This window comes from Heterocephalus glaber, unplaced genomic scaffold (assembly GCF_053883595.1).
Source record: "Heterocephalus glaber isolate CG9 unplaced genomic scaffold, H.glaber_assembly_v1.0 deba00001545, whole genome shotgun sequence".
In the NCBI taxonomy this organism is placed as follows: domain Eukaryota; kingdom Metazoa; phylum Chordata; class Mammalia; order Rodentia; family Bathyergidae; genus Heterocephalus; species Heterocephalus glaber.
This window is the reverse complement of record NW_028258338.1, coordinates 908,924-931,214: the sequence shown is the minus strand read 5'-3', so window position 1 is coordinate 931,214 and position 22,291 is coordinate 908,924. Positions and strand designations below refer to the sequence as shown.

The window sequence follows — 22,291 nt, the reverse complement described above, 5'->3', positions numbered from 1 at the left end:
TACATGACAAAAGACTGGAAGATCTGATCCTCAGCTCCAAACACATACACACACACACACACACGACTGGAAAAGAAATCAAATTTTTCACAGTGGTTACCTCACGTTGGCAAGTTATATGGATTCAAAAGGAAAAGGGCCAGTTTTTTGCAAGTCCTCTCCTAGGTGTGATCTCGCATCAAGGGCTGCTTCAGGATCCAACAATACTATATTTACTGCAAAATGGAGCCACTCACTGTCTTACACTGTTATATCTTTCCCTTAGTTGATTTCATTTTGATTAAAATTTGCAAGTCTTTTTCTTCTGTTTTTTTGGGGTGGGGTTGGGGCTTTGGGAGGTTGGAGCTGGAATTCAAGACTTCTCATATTGTAGGGAAACCCTCTAACACTGAGCTACATCTCCAGACCCGAATCTCTATTTTTCTTTTTTATTTTTGAGATGGGGTCTGACTATGTTACCCAGTCTGGTTTGAACTTCTGGGCTCAGGCAATCCCACTTCAGCCTCCATAGTAGCTGGAACTACCACTGTGCACCACTGCACCTGACTCAATTTAGCAAGTGTTCTTGGACTTGATCTTGTAGTTTATTTATCCTAAGGCCTCAAAGGAACATACCTACCGAAATCAGGGAGTATATTCTGCATTAATACTAAATATGAAGTACTATATGTTTATTTTTTATATATATCCTTTTATTGGTACATTTTAGGTGTACAATATAATGACATTCAACATTGGAGATATGCACCTTTACATACTCTCTTGGTTCTTATTTTTCACCCTTCCCCTGCTCTCCCTTAAACCCCTCCATCCCTCCCTATTTACAAAGACTTTCTTTCCATTTTTTCATTTTCTCATATTAATTCCATTCCTTTCTTTCCTTTCCCCTACCCCTCCCACTTCCCCTTCCTCTTTGCCCCTTTTTTACCTATTTTACATTATCTATTATACCTTTTAGTCCTTATTTACACTTTCAGTTTCTCACACTAGAGAAACTATTTGGTATTTACACATGTGTGTCCTGTTTATTTCACTTAAGAGTATCACCTCAATGTCCATACATTTAGCTATAAATGTCTCTAATTTCTCATTTTGGATGGCTGACTAGTACTCCATTTTAATAAAAAACCACATTTTCTTTATCCAGTCTCCAGTTAATGGGCATTTGGGCTGTTTCCAAGTTTTGGCTATTGCAAACTGTGCTGCAATTAACATGGGTGCACATACATCACTATGGTATGATTCCTCTAATTCTTTGGGGAAGATCCCCAGCAGGGAAATAACTGGCTCAAATGGGACTTCCAGTCCTAGTTCTTTGAGGTATCTCCACACTGATTTCCATAGTGGTTGCATCAGTCTACACTCCCACCAGCAGTGGAGCACTGTTCCTCTTTCCCCAGAGCCCCCCCAGCATTTGTTATTGGTTGATTTCATGATAGCAGCCATTCTTTCTGGAGTGAAGTGGAATCTCAGCGTTCTTCTCATTTGCATCTCTCGAATGACCAGTGATGTTGAACATGTTTTCATATGTTTATTTGCCAAGTCTGCTTCTTTGTGTGAGAAATGTCTGTTCATTTCAGATGTCCATGTTTGGATTGGGTCTTTAAATTTGAGAGGTCTGATTTTTTTAAGTTCTTTATAGATTCGAGATAGTAGACCTTTGTCTGAGGGACAGCGGGTGAAAATTTTTTCCCACATTGTGGGTTGTCTCTTCACACTGCTGGTGGTTTCTCTTGCTGTGCAGAAGCTTTTTAGTAAAAAGAGATCCCACTTGTTTTTCGGTTGGGTCTTTCTCTGCTTTGGGGATCAAGGTGATGTTTGCTTCCAGGAATGATTTTGGGAGCATTGTTTCCCTTTCAATTTTGTTGAAGAGTTTAAACAGTAGTGGCAGTAGTTCCTCTCTAAATGTCTTGTAGAATTCAGCGGTGAAGCCATCAGGACCCGGACTTTTTTTGGTTGGTAAGTTTTTAATTACATTTTCAATTTCATTTGTTGATATTGGGTTGTTTAGAATTTTTAGGTCTTCTTTGTTCAACTTTGGTAATTCATACGTGTCTAGGTATCTGTCCATTTCTTCTGTGTTTTCCATCTTATTGGCAAATAGGTTCTGGAAGTACGTATTGATGATTCTCAGGATTTCTGCTGGGTCTGTTGTAATTTCACACTTTTCATTCCTAATTTGGGCCTTTTCTTTCCTTTTTCTGATAAGGTTAGCTAAGGGTTTGTCAATTTTGTTTATTCTTTTGAAGACCCAACTCTTGGCTTCATTGATTTTTTTGTATTGCTTTCTATTTTTTATTTCCATTAAGTTTATTGGTACGTTGTAGGTATAAAATACATTTACATACATCATTGGGATTTTGTACCATTATATGAGTATCTTGGTTGTTATTTTTCTCCCCTTCCCCTGTCCTCTCTTCACCCCCTCCACCCTTCCCTATTTCCAAAGATTTTGTTTCCATTTTTTTCCTTTTCTCATATTTTTTCTTTTCCCTTCTTTCCTTTTCCCTACCCCTCCCACGTCCCGTTCCTTTAGACCTTTACATCCTAATACACAATATCAATTATACATTTTTAAAATTACAATATCAATATCTAAAAGACATTAGCACAGATTTTACAGAATTTAAAAGGATATAGAAAGCATATTTCAAAAATCTGTTTTGAAATAAATTTGACAACTTCTAAGAAGTACATTGGAAGGCATATTAATGAAACTAACTCTGGAGGAAATATAAAATTTGAATAGCACCTATTAAAGAAAGCATATTCCTAGCTTGAAAACCTACCTATATGACAACAGGCTCGGATACATTTTAAGTGATAAATTATATCAAACATTTAAAGCAGAAAAAAAAGGAACACTTCTCCCCTCATTTTAGGAACTCAACATTGTGTAATCCTAAAACTCGATAAAGATAATAGAAGAAAAAAGTATGAACATAAATAGAAATTTATTTAACAAAACAAAGTATTAGAAGTCAGATCTGGCAGGATCTAGAAAGTGGTTTTATTATAGGGATGGCAGTGTTGGTTCAGCATTGGAAGATCCACCCCCAAAAGTCATCATTTTAACAGAGGAAAGGAAAAAGTCATATGATCCTGTCACTAGCTGGAGAGAAAGTATTGGACTAAATTCCATAGCTGTTCATGGTAAAAGCTATCAGGGGACTAAAAGTAGAACAAAAACTTCTCAACAGATTAAAGACAGGTACTCCATACTTCCAGCAAAAATGCCTTATATGAATGGAGAAGATACAATGCTTTCTCCTTAAGGTGGGGAACAAGGGAAGATATGCTTACTCTTCATCTGTCCATTAAACTTTGAAACATAGGCCCAAACCAAAACAGTCTGGCAATAAAATGACACAATTAGGATAGGATTGGCAAGGTAGAAGCAAAATCTTTATATATAGATGAAATGATCATCCACAGACAAAATACTAAGAAAACTCTAGGAGCCCCTAGAATTTGTATTTGAATTTAGCAGAATTAGAAAACACAAGATATATATAAAAATTCAGGTCTATGTATACTTGCTATAAATGAAGAATTGGATATTGAAATTTAAAAGGTATGTAGGAGTACAAAGGACCTAGAAAAGTAAAAAGAAAAAAAAACATTGTTAGAAGACATTTAGTACCTAATTTTAAGACTTCTTCTAAAGCTACAGTAATCAAGGCAGTGCTGGTGTAAGGAAAGACACATAGATCACCGGAATAAAACAGAGAATCTAGAAATAGAACCATATATATATATATATATATATATATATATATTCCACTGAGTTTTGAAAGATTATTTAACATTAGCATTTTATAGAATATAAACTCAATTCAAGAACAGAGGAAAAGATAGAGTTTTCAGCAAATTGCACTAGAACACCTGGTATCCGTATATAAAAAATTAACCTCAACTCTTTATTTCCGTACATAAAAATAACTTGAAAGAATCTATGAACCTAAATATGAAAGACTAAAACTATAAAACTTTAAGAAGAAATTATAAGGGAAAATGTTTATGAATTTAGGGTAGGCAAGAACTTCCTAGGATACAAAAAAGCATGATGTATAAAAGAAAAAAATTGATAAATGAGATTCCATCAAAATTTAGAACTTTAAATGACATCATTAAAATGAAAAGTAGTCCTTAAACAGACCATATTTACAATGCATATAACCTATGACCAGAATATATAAAGAACTCTTACAGCTCATTAATAGACAATCCAATTAAAAAATAGACACAAGAAGATGATAAATGGCCAGTACAGCACAAGGAAAGGTGTGCAACACTAGAATCAGAAAAATACTAATCAGTACAATAACAAGATTGAATTATACGCTCATTAGGGAGATGAAGTTAAAAGTTTTAAAAGGCTTGTCATGACTTTTTCTTTTTGTTGGATTCTCCCCCTTTGCGTTTAATTTGGCACACCCAATGGATTTATTCTGCTGGGTTTCCTGGGGTTGTGATCCTCATTGTCTTTTCCTAGGGTATTGTCTAAAATTTTTTGGAGTGTCAGTTTGGTATTCATGAAGTTCCTGAGGTGCTCTTTATCATGAAAGTATCTTATTTCACCAGCAATTTTGAAAGATAGTTTGGCAGGGTACATCAATCTGGGTTGGTGGCTGTTTTCCTTTAGGGCTTGAAATACGTCACTCCAAGCTCTTCTTGCCTTGAGGGTTTGCATTGAGAAGTCTGCTGTGATTCTGATGGACTTTCCTTTGTATGTGATTTGTTTCTTTTCTCTCACTGCTTGTAGAACTTTGTTCTTCTGTTGGGTTTCTGGAATCTTAACAATTATATGCCTATGTGTAGACGTTTTTTGATCAAGGCTATTTGGAGTCCTATATGCCTCACTTATCTGTATGTCAAATTCTTTTCCCCTGCTTGGGAAGTTTTCTGCCATCGCTTCTGTGAACAGTTTTTTTTATGTCATCTGCACTCTCTCTTGTTTCTTCATGGACTCCAATCAGTCTTATGTTATTTTTCTTTGCATCGTCTAGCAGCTGCTGGATTGATTTCTCCTGGTCCCTTATAATTTTAAAGAATTTTTTCTTTTCCTGGTCACTAATTGCAATCTTATCTGAAATTCTGTGTTCACATTGGCTCATTCTGCTGCATAGACTTTCAATGGAGTTTTAATCTCCTGGAAATCTGTTTGCATCTGTTTTATGGTTTCAATTTGTTTCCTATGTTGGCATTCCATCATGTTCCTCAGCTCCTCTATTTTTTTTATCTGTATCCTCTAGATTTATTAATCATGTCTTACACTATGGGCACAATCTTTGCTGTTATGTGAGAAATTACTTCTGATTTCATTTTTTCCAGATCCTGTTTCGTTGCTAGTTCAGGGAGTGCAGGTGGTTGAGTATCAGTGTTCCATCTCGTTTCCCTTTGGGGTTGCTGTAGGTTATCTGGAAGTCTGGTTCTGTGGTTTGTTTACCTGTTTTCTCATTGTGATGCAGGGGGGGTGGGGTGGTAAGGTGGGTGTGTGTTCTTTGTGCTGTGCGGCTCACCTCCTCTGGACTCGGAGCCCTGGCAAGCCTACCCGGAAGCTTCCTCTATGCTGGGACCTGTAGCACACCTACCCAGAAGCCTCCTCCTGCCTGGGAGCTGTGGGGTGCCGATCTGGTGGTCTTCCGGCTCGGAGCTGTAGCATGCCTACCTGAAAGCTTTCTCTATGCTGGGAGCCGCAGCACGTCTACCTGGAAGCCTCCTCCTGCCTGGGAGCACTATGTGTTTAAAATATGTGAGAGGGGTATTAAGGTCCCCACCATGACTGTATTGGTATCTATCTGTCCTTTTATGTCAAGAAGTTTTCCTTTTATGAAATTGGGTATGTTAACATTTGGTACATATGTATTTTACAATTGTTATCTCTTCTTGGCAAATTGTTCCCTTTAATAACAATATGTAGTAACGATCTCTATTTCTTCTGATCATATAGTTCAGCCAGATAAAAATATCAACAAAGGGCCGGGGATTTAGCTCAGTCGTTTTGCCGCCTGCCTAGCAAGCGCAAGGACCCGAGTTCGATCCCTGGTACCAAAAAAAAAAATTAATAAAGAAACATCAGCATTGGACCACAACATAGAACAAATGGACTTATCAGGTATCTACAGAGTTATTCATCGAACAACTGCAGATTATACATTCTTCTCAGTAGCTCATGGAACTTTCTCCAAAATAAAACATATTTTAGGCCATGAAGCATGTCTCAACAAATATAAAAAATTGAAATAATCTTTGGATCCTACCAGATCATAACAATAAAATTAGAAATCAACAGTAAAAGAAACCACAGAAACTACACACACACATGGAGATTGAATAATACATTCTTGAATGATCAATGAGTTACAGAAGAAATCAGGGTGGAAATTTTAAAATTCCTAGAATCAAATGATAGTGGTAATACAACATATCGGAATCTGTGGAACACAATGAAATCAGTTAGTTCTAAGAGGGATGTTTACAGCTATGAGTACCCTTTTTAGTGATACAGAGTGATCTCAAATAAAGAACCTAATAATGCATCACAAGGTCCTAGAAAAACAAGAGCAATCCAAACCCCAAACTAAAAGGAAGTAGAAGGAAAGAAATTACAAAGATCAGAATGGAAATCAATGAAATTGAGACTAAAGCCATACAAAGGATCAATGAATCAGAGTTTGTTCTTTGAAGGGACAAATAAGATTGATCAACCTTTAGCCAAACTCACCAAAAGAAGGAAAGATCTACATCGATGGAATTAGAAATGGAAAGGGCAAAATTAATTACAACAGACATCACTAAAATCCACAGGAGTATAAGAAACTATTTTGAAAAAATATACTCCAATAAATTAGACAATCTAAAAGAAATAGCTAAGTTCCTAGACACATATGACTTATGAAAATTGAACCAAGAAGATATAAAAACCCAGAATAGATCAATAATAGGCAATGAAATTCATGCAACAACCCTTCATGATAAAAAAACTGGATAAAAATAGGTATAGAAGGACCTTACTTCAAACTAATAAAAGCTATTTGTGACAAACCTATGGCCAACATCATACTAAATGGAAAAACTGAAAGCTTTTTTTCTAAAACCAGGAACAAGACAAAAATATGCAATTTCACCACTCCTCTTCAATATACAGAGTCCACCAAAAAAATGTATACATACTTCAGGAAAAGAAAAATAGTATGTTTTTTCAATAGATGGTGTTACTGTCATACAGGGGGGCCCTAGAAGATGTCATATATTTCAGAAAACCCACTACACTGGCAGCCCTTAGAGAAGAAATTGAAAATGCATGTGCAGCAATCTCAATGACCAAGGTTACCCCAGCAGCAGTTTGCTGTACTAATAAATATTTGGAAGCTAACGGCCACCACTTTGAGCACCTCTTGTAATTGTAGAGGCCAAAGGTAACTTGAATTAATCTCACAATGTCTTAGCAAATTTAGTATTAAAAAGTTTATAAAAATATTTATACAAGTTTTTCTTGAAACGTGTATACATTTTTGTGGTGGCCTTTGTAGTACTTGACACTAGTCAGATCAGGCAAGAGAAAAAAATAAAAGGCAAGGACAAAGTCAAACTTTATTTGCAGATGACATGATCCTTTACATAGAAGACCTCCCCAAATTCCACCAGCAGACTCTCAGAGCTAATAAACAAATTCAGCAAATTGGCAAGACACAGAATCAATACATAAAAATCAATAGTGCTCCTATACACCAATAATGAACCCACAGTGAAAGAAATTAAGAAAATAATCTCATTCATGATAGCTTAAAAAAATTAAATACCTAGGAATCAACCTAAGGAGGTGAAAGATCTCTATGATGAAAACTACAGTAGTCTGAAGAGATTGAAGAGGGCATTTGAAAATAGAAGCTCTTCTTCTTAGACAAGCAGAATCAATATCCTCAAAATTGCCATATTACCAAAAGAGATGTAATGCAATTCTTATCAAAATACAACAACATTCTTCACAGAACTAGAAAAAATTTTTTAAAAATTAAATTAAATTTAAAAAAATAATCTTAAAATTCACATGGATCCAGGAGAGACCCAGAATAGCCAAAGCAATCCTGAGCAAAAAGAACAAAGCAGAAGGGATAACAATCCCACATCTCAAGTTATAGTACAAAGCTACAGTAACAAAAGAAGCATGGTACTGGCACAAAAATAAACATGTAGGGCCGTATATTTAGCTCAGTGGTCCCACTGCCTGCCTTGCAAGTGCAAGGTCCCAAGTTTGATCCCTGGTACCAAAACAAACAAACAAACAAACACATGTAGCACAATGGAATAGGATAGAAGACACAGAAAAAAAATACCATGTACTTTTAGACATCTGATCTTTGACAAAGGTGCCAAAAGCATATGCTGGAGAAATGACAGCCTCTTTAACAAATGGTGCTGGGAAAACTGGTTATCCACATGCAGAGGAATGAATCTAGACCCACATCTTTCAACCTCTGTTATAATCCAATCAAAATGAATCAAAGCCCTAGATGTAAAAATAAAAATGCTGATACAGCTGCATAATAACATAAGGGAAACACTTGACTCCATAGGGATAGGCAAGGACTCTCTGAACAGAACCCTAATAGCCCAAGAAATAATACAAGGAATCAACAAATCAGATCATATTAAAAAGTGTTTTCAAAGCAAAGGAAACAGAGTGAAAAGACAACATACAGAATGGGAAGGAAGTTTAGTCAGCTACTCTTTTGATAGAGGACTAATATCTAGCAAATATAAAGAACTCAAAAATTAGACCCTCTCCCAAGTAAATGGCCCAATCAAAAAATGGCCAAATGTAGCTGGACGTGGTGGTGAATACTTGTAATCCCAGCACTCAGGAGGCTGAGGCAAGAGGATGCCGTGAGTTTGAGGCCAGCGTGGACTCCATAGTGAGTTCAAGGTCAGCCTTAACTACCTGTCTCCAAAAAAAAAAAAAAAAGCAAATCAAATGAACAGACACTTTTGCAAAACAGAAGTTCAAATGGACAAGTACTGTACATGAAAAAATGTTCAACATGGTTAGGCATCAGGGAATGCAACTTAAAGCAATTCTGAGACTCCATCTTATTCCAGTCAAAAGGGCTATCATCAAGAAAACAAAAATCAAAAAATGCTGGCAAGATGTGGGGAAAGAGAAAACCTTCTACATTGTACGTGGGAATGTGAACTAGTACACAACCACTATGGAAATCAGCAGGACGATTCCTCAAAAAACTGAAAATAGAAACTCCATTTGAACCAGCTTTTCCTCTTTTGATTACATTTCCAAAAGAATTAAAAGTCATCATACTATAGTGATACATGCATATCTATGTTTATAACAGTGCAGTTTACAATAGCTAAACTATGGAAGCATCTTAGATGCCCAAGAACAGACAAATGGATAAAGAAAATGTATATATATGAATTTTACTCAGCTACAAAAAAGAATGAATTCATATCATTTGTAGAAAAATGGATGGATGTTGGGACCATAATATTAAGTGAAATAAGCCAGATGCTGATGGTTAAATATCACATGATCTGTCTTATATGATAACCTAAAATATGAATAAAGAGCAAAGTAAAGGAGAGATGATAAGAAACCGGGAGGCAGACTTTTTGGAGATGAGGAAGAGGATTAGGGGAAGAGGGAAGAGAGATGGGGGGAGATAAAGATAAAAATGATCAAGATATATATGTGAATAAATTCCCCCAAACACATGTAAATATAATGTATCACAAACATACACCAATAAAAAGTAGGAAAATATGCAGGAGATTATGCTGTTTTACACGGATTGTTTCTTAATATTTTCACAAGTAAGGAAACTGAAGGTAGAAAGATTAAGCAACCTGCCCAAGCTCATGTAATAAAGGTAATGAAGGGCCGGGGATTTAGCTCAGTGGTTTTGGTGCCTGCCTCGCAAGCGCAAGGTCCTGAGTTGGATTCCCGGTACCAAAAATAAATAAATAAATAAAAAATAAAGGTAATGAAGCCAGGATCCAAATTCAGGTATGCCTGCCTTTAGAACCTACCCTCTATACTACTACATTCTATTGCCTTTAATTACACAGTAGATTAATTTTTTCCTTATGCTTTTCTGTATTTCCCCCTAATGCCCAATGCATATTACTCAATGGAAGGATGTACATTTACTCAGAGACAAGCAGGAACATCAGAATAAGTCCCCTGTAACGTGTGTGTGTGTTTCTCTCTCTCTGTTGTACTGAGGATGGAACTCAGGGTCTCGTGCATGCTAAGCAAGTGTTCCACCACTGAGCTACATCCCCAGTTCCCTTGTAGTATATAAGATCCTTATCATGGTCATTGGGCCATGATTTATTTGCCTCATACAATACTGTTTTCTGTCCATTCTCATCCATTAATATAGGGACAGTGTAGCAGGTAACTCTTGGTTTTATTAGTAGACATAAAGTTCAGACTTGAGTAAGTTAAACACTTACCTGCAGAACTTATTCTTCTCCCCAGTTCCAGGGAAAAAATTCCTAAAGTATAGTAAGCTCATAAAAGTAAGAACTTTAAATGAGTGTGGACCAAATCACCTTGAGTTCTTGAAGTTGATCTGGTTCATAAAGCTGGGTAGATACTGCCTGTGCAAGGAAGGTGTCTAGCTCATGGCGATGCAGGATTCGGCCACCAGGCCACTGAACCATATACCTAGAAAGTAAAAGTATTATTAGGCCACAAAACCTCATGTATTCAGATTACAAACACTTATTAAGAATCTATCATGGGATAGACTTAAGGCCAGGTTTTGGCAATTTCAACAGAATGAAGTAAAAGAATCTCTGCCTTTGATAGTTACACTCTGAGTGGTAGGGGAGACATGTATGTGCAACACCAATGATAGGACAATGTATTAAGTACTATGACAGAAGAATGCACAGGGTGCTAGGAGCATACAGAAGAGTCCCACAACTGTAAGAATGAGGAAAGGCATCCTGAAAAAAGCAAGTAAGAGCTGTGTTTCAAGGGATTTGAAAAATTTAGTGAGACATGTGGTAGGGAAAGGATGTTTTAGGTGAGGGAAGAGTATGTGTAGATGCAAGGAGGGGTGATTTGGCATGATGCACCTATTTCAGTATTGCTGTAACCAAAAATGTTTGGAGTGATGAGAAACAAGATCAAAAAGTAGGTCAAATCATAGAGGGTCTTTAAACAGGACTATGGATCTTTATCCTGAAACTGTAGGAAGACATCTAAGCACTGTCAGCAGGAAAGGGACACTGACCGGTTCAGAGGAGCAAAAAACAAGAAGCATGGATAATAGTTGGGAGGTGACTGACCAAAGAGAGGGAATGAACAAAGGCATTCGATAAGGGGGTGGAACAGGCCAGGAGACAAAGATAAGAGCTATTAAGGAGATAAATCCACAGGACTTGGTCATATAATTGCTGTTGTTTGCGTTGTTGGAGAAGAAACCCTGGGCCTCATGCATGCCAAGCAAGTGCTTTACCACTGAGCTACATCCTTGCCTTTGCATATGTTTGCATGGAAAAGGAATCAAGGGAAGAATCTAAGACTTAAAAATCTGGCTTAGAGAGATAGCTGGATGATATGGGACAATTTTCTAAGATAAAAAAAATCCACTAATTAAATGAATAAGTACTCATTCATGGATATCTGAATTGAATATCCATGAACTGAATATGCTTCACTGTTCTAGACACTGAGAGTATATAAACAGAGCAGAAGAGAAAGACAAAGACAGGAAAAACACCACTGTCAGTAAAGGCCTGCACTTAGCTCCTTGAAGGCCCACAAGACAATGATCATACATAGTGGTGTAATATCTGAGTTGTGTAATATATGACTCAGCATGTAAGGGAGGGGTGGTCTTTTCTTTCTTGGCACAGAACTGTTTGCATCACCTCCTCCAAATCTCAAAAGATTCCCTTTGAGTCCTTACGATCTTAGTTAATAGCTCTGTTATCGCACATTTAGTTGTTCATTCCAAGTTAGTGTTGACTTTTTATATCTTTTATTGTTATAGTGTTTATTGGTACATTTTAGATATATATATAAAATGATAACATTCATTATGGGGAATTTGTACCTGTACAAACTATATCTTGGTTTTTCCTCATTCCCTTCTCCTCCCTTCGATCTTTCTTCAGCTCCTTATTTACCAAAGCTTTGTTTCTGTTTTTTCCCTCTATTCTCTTATTTTTTCTTGTCCCTTCCTTCCTGTCCCCCTTCCTCTTCCCTTGTTTGCCTTCTCATTTCAACATTTTCTTCCCATTTCATAATATCTTTTATACATTCTGGTCCTTATTTACACTTTTGGTTCTCATACCAGAGAAATAATGCAGTATTTAAATGTGTGTCCGATTTGTTTCACTTAAGAGTATAGTCTCAAGGTCCATCCATTTAGCTATAAATGTCTCAAGCTTATCCTTCTTTATGGCAGAGTAGTACTCCATGGTTTAAAAACCCACATCTTCATTATCCATTCATCAGTTGATGGGCATTTGGGCTGTTTGCAAGATTTAGCTACTGCAAATTTTGCCACTATAAAGATGAGTATGCATATATCGCTGTGGTATGCTGCTTTTAATACTTTTGGGAAGATACCAAGAAGGGGAATAGCTGGGTCAAATGGAACCTGTCGTTTTAGTTTTTTAAGGAATCTCTACACCGATTTCCACAGTGGTTGCACCAGTCTACACTCCCAACAACAGTGCAGAAGGGTTCCTTTTTCTCCACAGCCAGCATGTTATTGATTTCCTAATAACAGCCATTGTTTCTGAAGTGAGATGGAATCTCAGTGTTGTTTTAATTTGCATCTCTTGAATGACCAGTGATGTTGAACTTTTTTTTTTTTTGGTACTGGGGACTGAACTCGGGACCTTGTGCTTGCGAGGCAGGCGGCAGAACCACTGAGCTAAATCCCTGGTCGGAACATTTTTTCATGTTTGCTATTTCTACTTCTTTGTCTGAGAAATGTCTGTTCGTTTCAGATGCCATTTTTGTACTGAGTCTTTAAATTTGGGAGGTCTGACTTTTTAAGTTCTTTATATATTTTTAGATAGTAGATCTTTGTCTGAGGAACAGCTACTAAAAAGTTTTCACACACTGTGAGTTGTCTCTTCACTCTGTTGGTGCTACTGGAATTTTGATTAGGATTGCATTAAATCTGCAGAACAATTTTGGAAGTATGGCCATTTTCACTATATTGGTTCTTCCTACCTAAGAACAAGAGATATCTTTCCATTTTCTGATATCCTCTTCAATCTCCTTTTTCTGAGTTTTGCACTTTTCAACGTAAAGGTCTTTTACCTCCTTTGTTAGAATGATTCCTAAGTACTTCTATTTTTTTGATGCTATCGTGAAAGGTGTTATTTCCCTAACTTCTCTCTCAGTGAGTTTGTTATTTGTGTACAGGAATGCTATTGATTTTTGAATGGTGACTTTGCATTGAGCTATGCTACTTAATTTGGTTATTAAATCTAGAAGTCTTTTGGTGGAATTTTTGGGTCTTCTATGTAGAGTAATGTCATCCACAAATAATGATAATTCAACTTCTTCCTTTCCTATCTTCATTCCTTTTATTTCTTTCTCTTGTTTAACTGCTCTGGCTAACACTGGAAGGTGGAATGTAAGAGTCATGGAATAGAATCTTTGGAAAAAGAAGTATCTAAACAAAGCATTTAGGCTGCTCACTTTCAGTGAAATTTTATTGTATTCTTTGGTGTAGAATTTTTTTTATCATAACTAATTGTGAGTTGTATATGTATGTCATTTATCTGCATGTCAAATTCTTTTTCCATCCTTGGGAAATTTTCTCCCATTACTTCCGTGCACACATTTTTAAAATGTCATTTGCACTATCTCCTGCTTTTTCATTGACTCTGATCAATCTTATGTTATTTTTCTTTGCATCATCTAGCAGCTGTTGGATTGATTTTTCTTTTTTTTTTTGGTATCGAGGAATGAACCCAGGACCGTCGAGGCAGGTGTGATGCCACTGTGCTAAATCCCTGGCAGAAATTATTTCTGATTTCATTTTTTCTATAGCCTTATTCATCTACTTTGTTAGTTCTGCTGTTGTAACTACTTCAGAGAGACCAGCTGGGTGGCTTTCAAATTGTTCCACCTCACTGACTCCTGGGTTTGCCTTTGGTGAGCTGGAAGTCTGGGGTTGCAGCTTGCTTCTATGTCTTCTCATTTTCTATTTTTTTTAGTTTAATTTCTGTGTTGATGCTTGTAAATTGCTTATGGTAGGTAGCTTTATTGCTAGTATTGAGAGTCCTTAGGAAATGACTACTTCTCAGAGATGTCTTCCAGGTATAGCTGGGTTTTGGATCTGTTGGAAGATCTTACCTCTTCGATTTATTGGGGATGAAAAGTTGCTGCCTATTTGGCCTAGTCCCTGGTTCTCTGGCACTGGCTTATATTGTTTATGACCCTTAGGCAAACTCAGTCTTCCTATACCAGGACGAACAACTGATAAGAACAATTATGTTATCTTGGCTAAAGCAGTACAATCAGCAATAACAATGGCATCAAATACAGCCTAGAAAATGACAAACTGGTAACTTAATTTGCCACTTTCAACTGTAGGAAGATTTGTGGTGATATAACAAAATCTAAAACAAACCAGAAAATTGTACACAGTAAACATGCCCTCAGTATCCCCTCAGGGGAGAAAAATTTTAAAGGAGTTAGGGGTAAAAATAGAGAACTAGAAGAAGAAGAAGAGATTAGAAGCAAGGCTGGAGGACAAAGGAAGATCACATGACTTTGGGAAACTGGTGAAGGAAACAGGAGGAAAAGAGAGAAGGAAGAAATAAAAACAAGAGCAGAACAGAACAACAATTAAAAAAATTAGAAGCAATGTTCAAATATAAAAATGTTCACATATAAAAACAATAAACATAAAAGAAAACAAAAAGAAAAAAAGAAAAAAAATTTTCACTTCAGTGTATGTCTCCCCTATTACTGGAAGAGAGAGTGGGTGGACAGATTCCTGTTTACTAATTCTAGTTGTAGATTTACAGCAGGGTAATAGATAATCCCAGCAAGCCTGCACCTTTATTTTCACTGAATTCAGGCTGGTTTTTTGGCTGTGAGGCTAGTACCTGTTCTGTTCAGCCTACAATACCCTGTGTGCCTCCTGCTGGCTTAAACTCAGCTCCCTGCTTGCTTAAACTTGGCTTCTTGATCTCCTGCCGACTTGAACTCGAACTTGGCTCTGCCTCACCTTGACACCGGGAGTTGCTAGATGCAGCGAGACTGCAGCTGCTCTGAGTTCCGAGCTCAGCTGGCCCCTCTCCAAGATGGCAACCGGCAAATCATTCTCTCTTTAGGGGACTTCTGAACCTGAATAACTCAGTGCAGTCCAGTGCAGCCACTGGAGTCTGCCGCATCCAGTGCTCCATTCCACTGGTGTGTTTCTCCACAGAAGTCTCTGAGGTCACCAACATGCACTGTGTGCCTGCAGGTTTGAGCTGCCCCTCCTATGTAGTGAGTCAGGGCTCAGGGATAAAGCGCTGCTTGCCACCTCCTACTTCTGCACTGAGGTCTCTCAACTGTTCCCATGGGCTTCAATTCTTGCTTCAGATCCCTGCTGAGAGGATATTTCTCTGCTCTTTGCCACTCTGCCATCTTCCCAGAATTTGGTCTTTTCTGAGTGGTACATATGGCTCCTAGGGATTATGACCTAGCTACTACTACCATGAGGCACTACGGTAGCCAGACAGTGTGGCTTGGAATCTAGAAATCTCTGAGCTGTTTTCTCACCTAGAATGATCAAAACAGCCCAGATAGTCCCATCGCCATTACTCTTTCTTCAAGCCCAGATTGTTATTTCTCTAAATTTCAGGATGATTCTGAAATGGTAGGACATGCCAACAAACCCTGCTGATTGTTTAGGAACAAAATTCTAAATTACTGGGCTCCCTAGGAGGGGTCTCCCTGGGCCCCACAAAATTTCTTTGCCCAAAATACTTTCTACCCTCTTCCCTACTCACATTTTTTCCACTTCGAAAATTTATTCATATTTTATGACTTGATTTATATTTTTTTGGGCAGTACTTGAGATTGAACCCAGGGCCACTCAACCACTGAACTACATCCCCAGCTCCTTTTATTTTTAAATTTTGAGACAGGGTCTTGATAAGTGGCCCTGGTGAGACTCAAAATTTGCAACCCTCCTGCCTTATCCTTCCTCAGAGGTGGGATTACGCACATGGCACTTGCCTGGCTTGTTTTATATTCTTTGAAGCTATATTATTTAGCATATAACCCATAGCTTATAATTTTTATCAGTATATAAAGTATTTTTTTAAAATGTCTTTTGTCTTAAAAACAATTTTGTTTGATATATTTTATCTATCTTTTGTAGTTCCTTGATTTAACTTTGTTTTTGTTTTTGTTTTTGGTACTGGGGGATTGAACTTGTGACTTTGTTCATTTTTAAAAACATTTCCATCTTAATGGTTGGCAAAATGTAAAGCAAAAAACAGAAGAAAATGAATACAAATACAATCATGGTGGGAGACTAATATGCTACCATCAAGCTATGACATATAAAACATACCTAAAATCCACTTAAATCCAGAGAAGATTTGAAAAATCAAGAGGGGTTAAATGTTTGACTGATTTTGCACAAATACATACTGTTTTCAAGTCCCCAGATAAATTCCCATGAAGTATAGGACCTTGATTGTTTGCCCCTGTCAGTTTTTGCTTATTATCTCACATTTATTGGGAACTCTGTAGTATAGTACATGGCATAGAGTAGCTATTGGTAAATATCAGAGGAATGACTGAATACATCCATCAGGTCATACCAAAAACAAACAAAAAATCTCAACAAAAACAATTCCTCTAACGCAGAATTCTACCAGTCACATCTTGAAAGCAATGTAAGAAAAAATGACTTAAAGAAGTGAATTGTGGGAGACAGGCAAGCCTATAAAAAGCCTAACACAAACCAAAAGGTATGATTTTACAAATCGCTCTGGGTGAAATTCTCTAAGGAGAGTCTTACTGACTAAATGTACTGTGGAGATTTAGAGAAGGCTCCACAAGAGGAGAAAATGCTTAATTTGCTAGGGATTGGAGCTTTCTGTTTAATTTTGTTTAGGGTTTAATGTCAATATAAAATTTAAAATGTCTCTCTAACCTTAGTCTAATGCATGGCAGAGTGGGTACAGAGTAAATATGTGTTGAACAAGTGAGTCAATATAAGGATTTTCAAAAGGAAATGGTAAGCTCCATTTTTGAGCCAGCACTGCCATTCAGCTAGTATTGAATGAATTATGTGACACAGAGTATATAGGGTCCAATAGGTCAGACAAGTGCAACGCTCAGAAATTGGACAACAGGAAATGATTATTCAACCAATATTTAGTGATACTCAACATGTGCTATTTTGCAAAATACAGGCTTTCATTGGGTATTTTCTCTGATAAAACCATAGTGTTACTCATTTCCCTAAGAAATTCCTCAATCTCAGAGACAAGAAGGTACCATTACTAGTTGGGCCAGGTGGTGCATGCCTGTAATTCCAGCACTCAGAGGCTGAGGCAGGAGGGTCACCTCAAGTTCAAGGCCAGCCTGGGCTACATAGTGAGTTCAAGGGCAGCTTGAACTTTGTACAAAGCAAGACCCTGACTCAAAACAACAAACAAACAAAAGACACCATTACTATCAGTAGCAGTTACTTTATTGTATATACTATACATATTACATATTCTTCTATAATATATGTAGCAAATTCCAGTATAACATTTAGTAAATGCCTCTGATATTTTAGATACCTTACTAGGAACTTTATGTACATAGACTGTAGTAGCAAATATAAACATGGAGGCTGACATCCTAGGCTAGAATTGAGGTTCCACTACTCTTTTTCCATGTGACTCTGGGCAACTTACCTTAATTGCTAGGGAATTTAGTTTCCTTATCTCTATAATAGGAATAATACCACCTCTAAATTAAAAGGTTGTACTAAGGGAGAAAAATCATGTAAAAGCACTCAGCATAGTGTCCAGCACAGGCATTCTTGGCTACTATTTGTAACAGAACCAGTTATGGTGTAACTCTTCCTTTAACTATTTGGTGAAGCCCTCTTTTATCAGATACAGTACTAAAGATCTGTTTCTATCCTACTTATTCTGTGTTTTGTTTAGTACCATACTAACTTAAATTTTACATATGTTTTCATTTTTGGTAGTATCTCCTTTCACTCCACTTCTTTTAATTAATTTTAAATGACATTTACAATTTTATTCTGATTATAAAAGTTTATGTTCATTCTCATTCAGCAAATATAAAAAACTAGGAGCCAAAAAAGTATAAGTAAAAGCAAAAATAAGATACTGTAATTCATACTTTTACCATTTGGATATGAACACAGTTAAGATTGTTGATTTTGGCATTTTTCCTCCTAGCAACTCAAATGTCAATTTTTTTCTTTCAAACTACATAAAGAATATTGTACATGCTTTCTTCATTCAACACTACATATTTTTCACTTTTTTGTCTTTTGATATAGGGTCTAAGTAGTCCAGCTGGCTTGGAACTCACTATGTAGCCCAGGCTGGCCTCGAACCTATGGTGATCCTCCTGCTTCTGCCTCTCAAGTGCCAGGGTTACAGGACTGTACCACCATACCCAACTTCATTCAAGTTTTCAAAAATATGATATTTTTATTGTTGAAAAATATGATTTGAATGACTGCATATTCATTACGTGAGCATATGAATTTTTTTCAACATTTACTGTTTATACTTAAATTTTTTTGTGTGAGACAAGATCTCACTATGTAGTTCAGGATGGCTTTAAACTCATGCCCAAGCTGGCCTAGAACTCGTAGAAATCCTCCACCTCAGCCTCCCAAATACTCAAGATTACAGGTGTGCACCACCATCCTCAGCTTACTTTTTCTATTATAAATAATACTATAAAGATATTCATTTATTAAATCTTTTCTATATCTCCGATTATTCATTCTCTTAGGACAGATTCCTAGAAGTGAACTTATTAGGTCAAACATGTCTACTTTAAAGGTCCTTAGGCCAGGGATTTAGCTCAGTGGTGGCCGGAGATTTAGCTCAGTGGTTTTGCTGCCTCCAAAGCACAAGGACCCGAGTTCGGTCCCTGGCACCAAAGACAAAACAAACAAACAAAAAAGGTCCTTAATACATACAGCAAAATTGTATAGACCAGTTTGTCCCAGTTTATGCCCCATCCCCCAGCAGTGTGTCAACATAGACTGTTATCATTAATCTTTGAAGATTTAATGGGCAAAAACTGTCTTTTGCCATTTAAATTTGTTTCTTTGATTGCTAATGGTGATATTGTATATTTTTTCCAAATTCTTACTTACATCTATGATTTGACTATGTCTATGATAGAAATACCAGTTAATTTGCCTGTTCTGTTAATACCTCCTCAGATAATCTACATTTACGGGGGTAGGGTCTTGCTGCTGTATTAGTACAGTTCAGACTGGCTTGAACTCACTATGTACCTCAGGCTGGTCTGGAACTCATCAATTCTCCTGCCTCAGCTTCCCAAGTGCTAGGATTACAGGTGTGCATCCAGTTTAAAGCCCTTTCTTTTATAATAGTAACAGCTACTGGGACAAGGGGTAGACAGCTGATTCAAGTCAAACCAGTCCAAAGCTTGCCAAACAATCTGGAGAATTTGAGCTAAGAGATGCAGTGACCAGTGAAGCAGATATGCAGAAAATGAGCCACATAGGCCCAAGAAAAAGGGGGAGTCTCTGTTCCTGCCTCTCCAGAACAGAATTCCTTGTGTGTACCACTTGTTCTTGATTGACTGAGACTATCTGTTATATGCTCCCAATAAGATAGAGTGGCTTTGTTTTTTTTTTCCAGTTTAAGGATTGAACCCAGAGCCTTTGCACTAAGCTACATCCCCAGCCCTTTTATATTTTGAGACAGGGTCTTGTTAAGTGTCACTAAGTTGCCCAGGCTGGGCTCAAACTATCCTCCTGCCTCAGCCTCCCAGAGTGCTGGGACTGCAAATAAGTTTTCTTTTCTTTTTTTTTTTGGTACCGGGGATCGAACTTGGGACCTTGCACTTGTGAGGCAAGCGCTGGAACCACTGAGCTAAATCCCCAGCCCTAAATAAGTTTGAAGAGAGTGTCATTTTCCTATTTGGGGTTCTGGTTTCTAAAAAGCCTTTATATAGAAGGAATATTAAAATACCGTCAAAACTGTTGCAAATATTTCCCTACTTTGTTATTTGTCTTCAATGTGATGTTTTTCCAAAAATGCAGTTACTATTTTTATTATTCCTTTAATTAAATAAATTATAATGTATATATCATATAATATATATATCATATATTATTATTGATTTCATTTTACATCTTCCCTTGGTTTTTTTGAGGGGGCCCAATGTTTATTTTCTCTTTAACACTATTTTTTTAGACAGGGTTTCATTGTGTAGCCCAGATTGTCCTCTAGCTCATGATCCTCCTCCCTCAGTCTCCCAAGTGCTGTGATCACAGGGGACTGCCACCAAGCCCAGCAACACTACTCACTTTTTAAAATAATCTTTTTACTTTGAAATAATTTTAATGTATAAAGGAACCTACTTTAAAAGGTTTTATTGATATACTTTACATATCACAAAAACCATCAATTATAACTGCATCATAATTCAATGACTTTTGGTAAATTTAGTGTAGTACAACTATCACAATTGAATTTTAGAACATTGACATTGCCCCCAGAAAGGTCCCTCATGCTCAAGACATCATTCTCACCCTAGGATAACCACACTAACCTAATTTCTATTTGCCTGTTCTGGGCATTTCATACATGTGACATCACATATGATCTGTGTGTCTGGTTTTAATCTTTAGCACAATTTGTTTTATTTACTTTTAATTTTGATATTATAGATTCACATGTATTTGTAATACACTTGAACACTTTATCAAATTTACATTTACTTAACAGTAATAACTTGCACAACTGTAAATTATCACAACCAGGATACTGGCATTGATCCAGCTAAGATACAGAATAGTTCCATCACTACCAAGATTCCTCATCTAGCCTTTTCTGTAATCACATTCATCTCCTTACCCTACTCTGCCTTCTCAATCCCTGGCACCACTAATTTGTTGTCTGCTTTCATAATTTTGTCACTTTGAATGTTTTTGTTTCCAGTTAGCATAATTCCTTCAAGATTCATTCATTTTTTTTGTTATGAAGTTTGTTGCTTTTTATTGCTGAATAGAATTCCATGTTATGCATGGACAATGGATATAACAATTGATCCAGTGAAAGACAACTGGGGTGTTTACAATTTGAGGATATATATTAATAATAAAGATGCAGGTTGGGGATGCAGCTCAGCAGTAGAATGCTTGCCTAGCATGTTCAAGGCCCTGGGTTCAATCCCCAGCACCACAAAAAGTAAACCCAAAGAGGCTGTACCATTTTACATTCCCACCACCAATCTATGAACAATTCAGTTTCTCTGGATCCTAAATAGCGTTAGATAGTATCACTATTTTTTATATTAGCCATTCTTAGCAAATACCTGATAGGTGCATAGCAATGTCTCATTATGGTTCTAATTAGCATTTCCCTAATGGCTAATGATGTTAACATCTTCATGTGTTTACTTGCTATTATATATTCTTACATATTTCTGTTCATGTCTTTTTCTCATTAAAAATTAGATTTTTTGCTGTTGAGTTTTGAGAGTTTTTATATAGAGACCAGTCCTTTGTTGGATATGTGGTTTGCAAACATTTTCTCTCAATTTGTAGCATATCTTTTCATTGTCTTCACATGGTCCTCCAAAGGGAAAACATTTTTATTTCTGATGAGGTCTGATTTATCAATTTTCCCTTGTTTGTTTGGCACCGGGGATTGAACTCGGGACCTTGCGCTTGCGAGGCAGGCAGTGGCACCACTGAGCTAAATCCTGGCCCTCAATTTTCCCTTTTATGAACCACGCAGTTGATGACAACTCACTCTGCCTACTCCTAGCTCCTGAAGATTTTGTTTTTTCCCCTAAAAACTGTATAATCATAATTTTTACAAAAGGTTTAAGGTTTAGGTCAAGGATCACTTTCTTCTAAGTATCTAATTGTACTAGCATCATTTGTTAAAAGCATCACCCGGGCCGGGGATTTAGTTCAGTGGTTCCAGCACCTGCCTCACAAGTGGAAGGTCCCAAGTTCAATCCCTGGTACCAAAAAATAAATAAATAAATAAATAAATAAATAAGCATTACACTGGCTTCACTGAATTGTTTCTG

General features: G+C 36.9%; 1 protein-coding gene across 4 annotated transcripts in view; it reads right to left on the bottom strand.

Moving 5' to 3' along the window:
• The window catches only part of Fam120c (family with sequence similarity 120 member C), a 183,886-nt gene that overhangs the window by 56,201 nt on the left and 105,394 nt on the right, over positions 1-22,291 (bottom strand). For all 4 annotated transcript variants that reach the window (XR_015442377.1, XM_004873525.4, XM_013068768.3 and 1 more), the window contains exon 11: positions 10,576-10,690. Coding sequence is in view for 3 of the 4 variants with exons in the window: in XM_004873525.4 (XP_004873582.1) it covers positions 10,576-10,690 (115 nt within the window). In the remaining variant the exon portion in view is untranslated. The remainder of the gene's footprint in view (positions 1-10,575; positions 10,691-22,291) is intronic.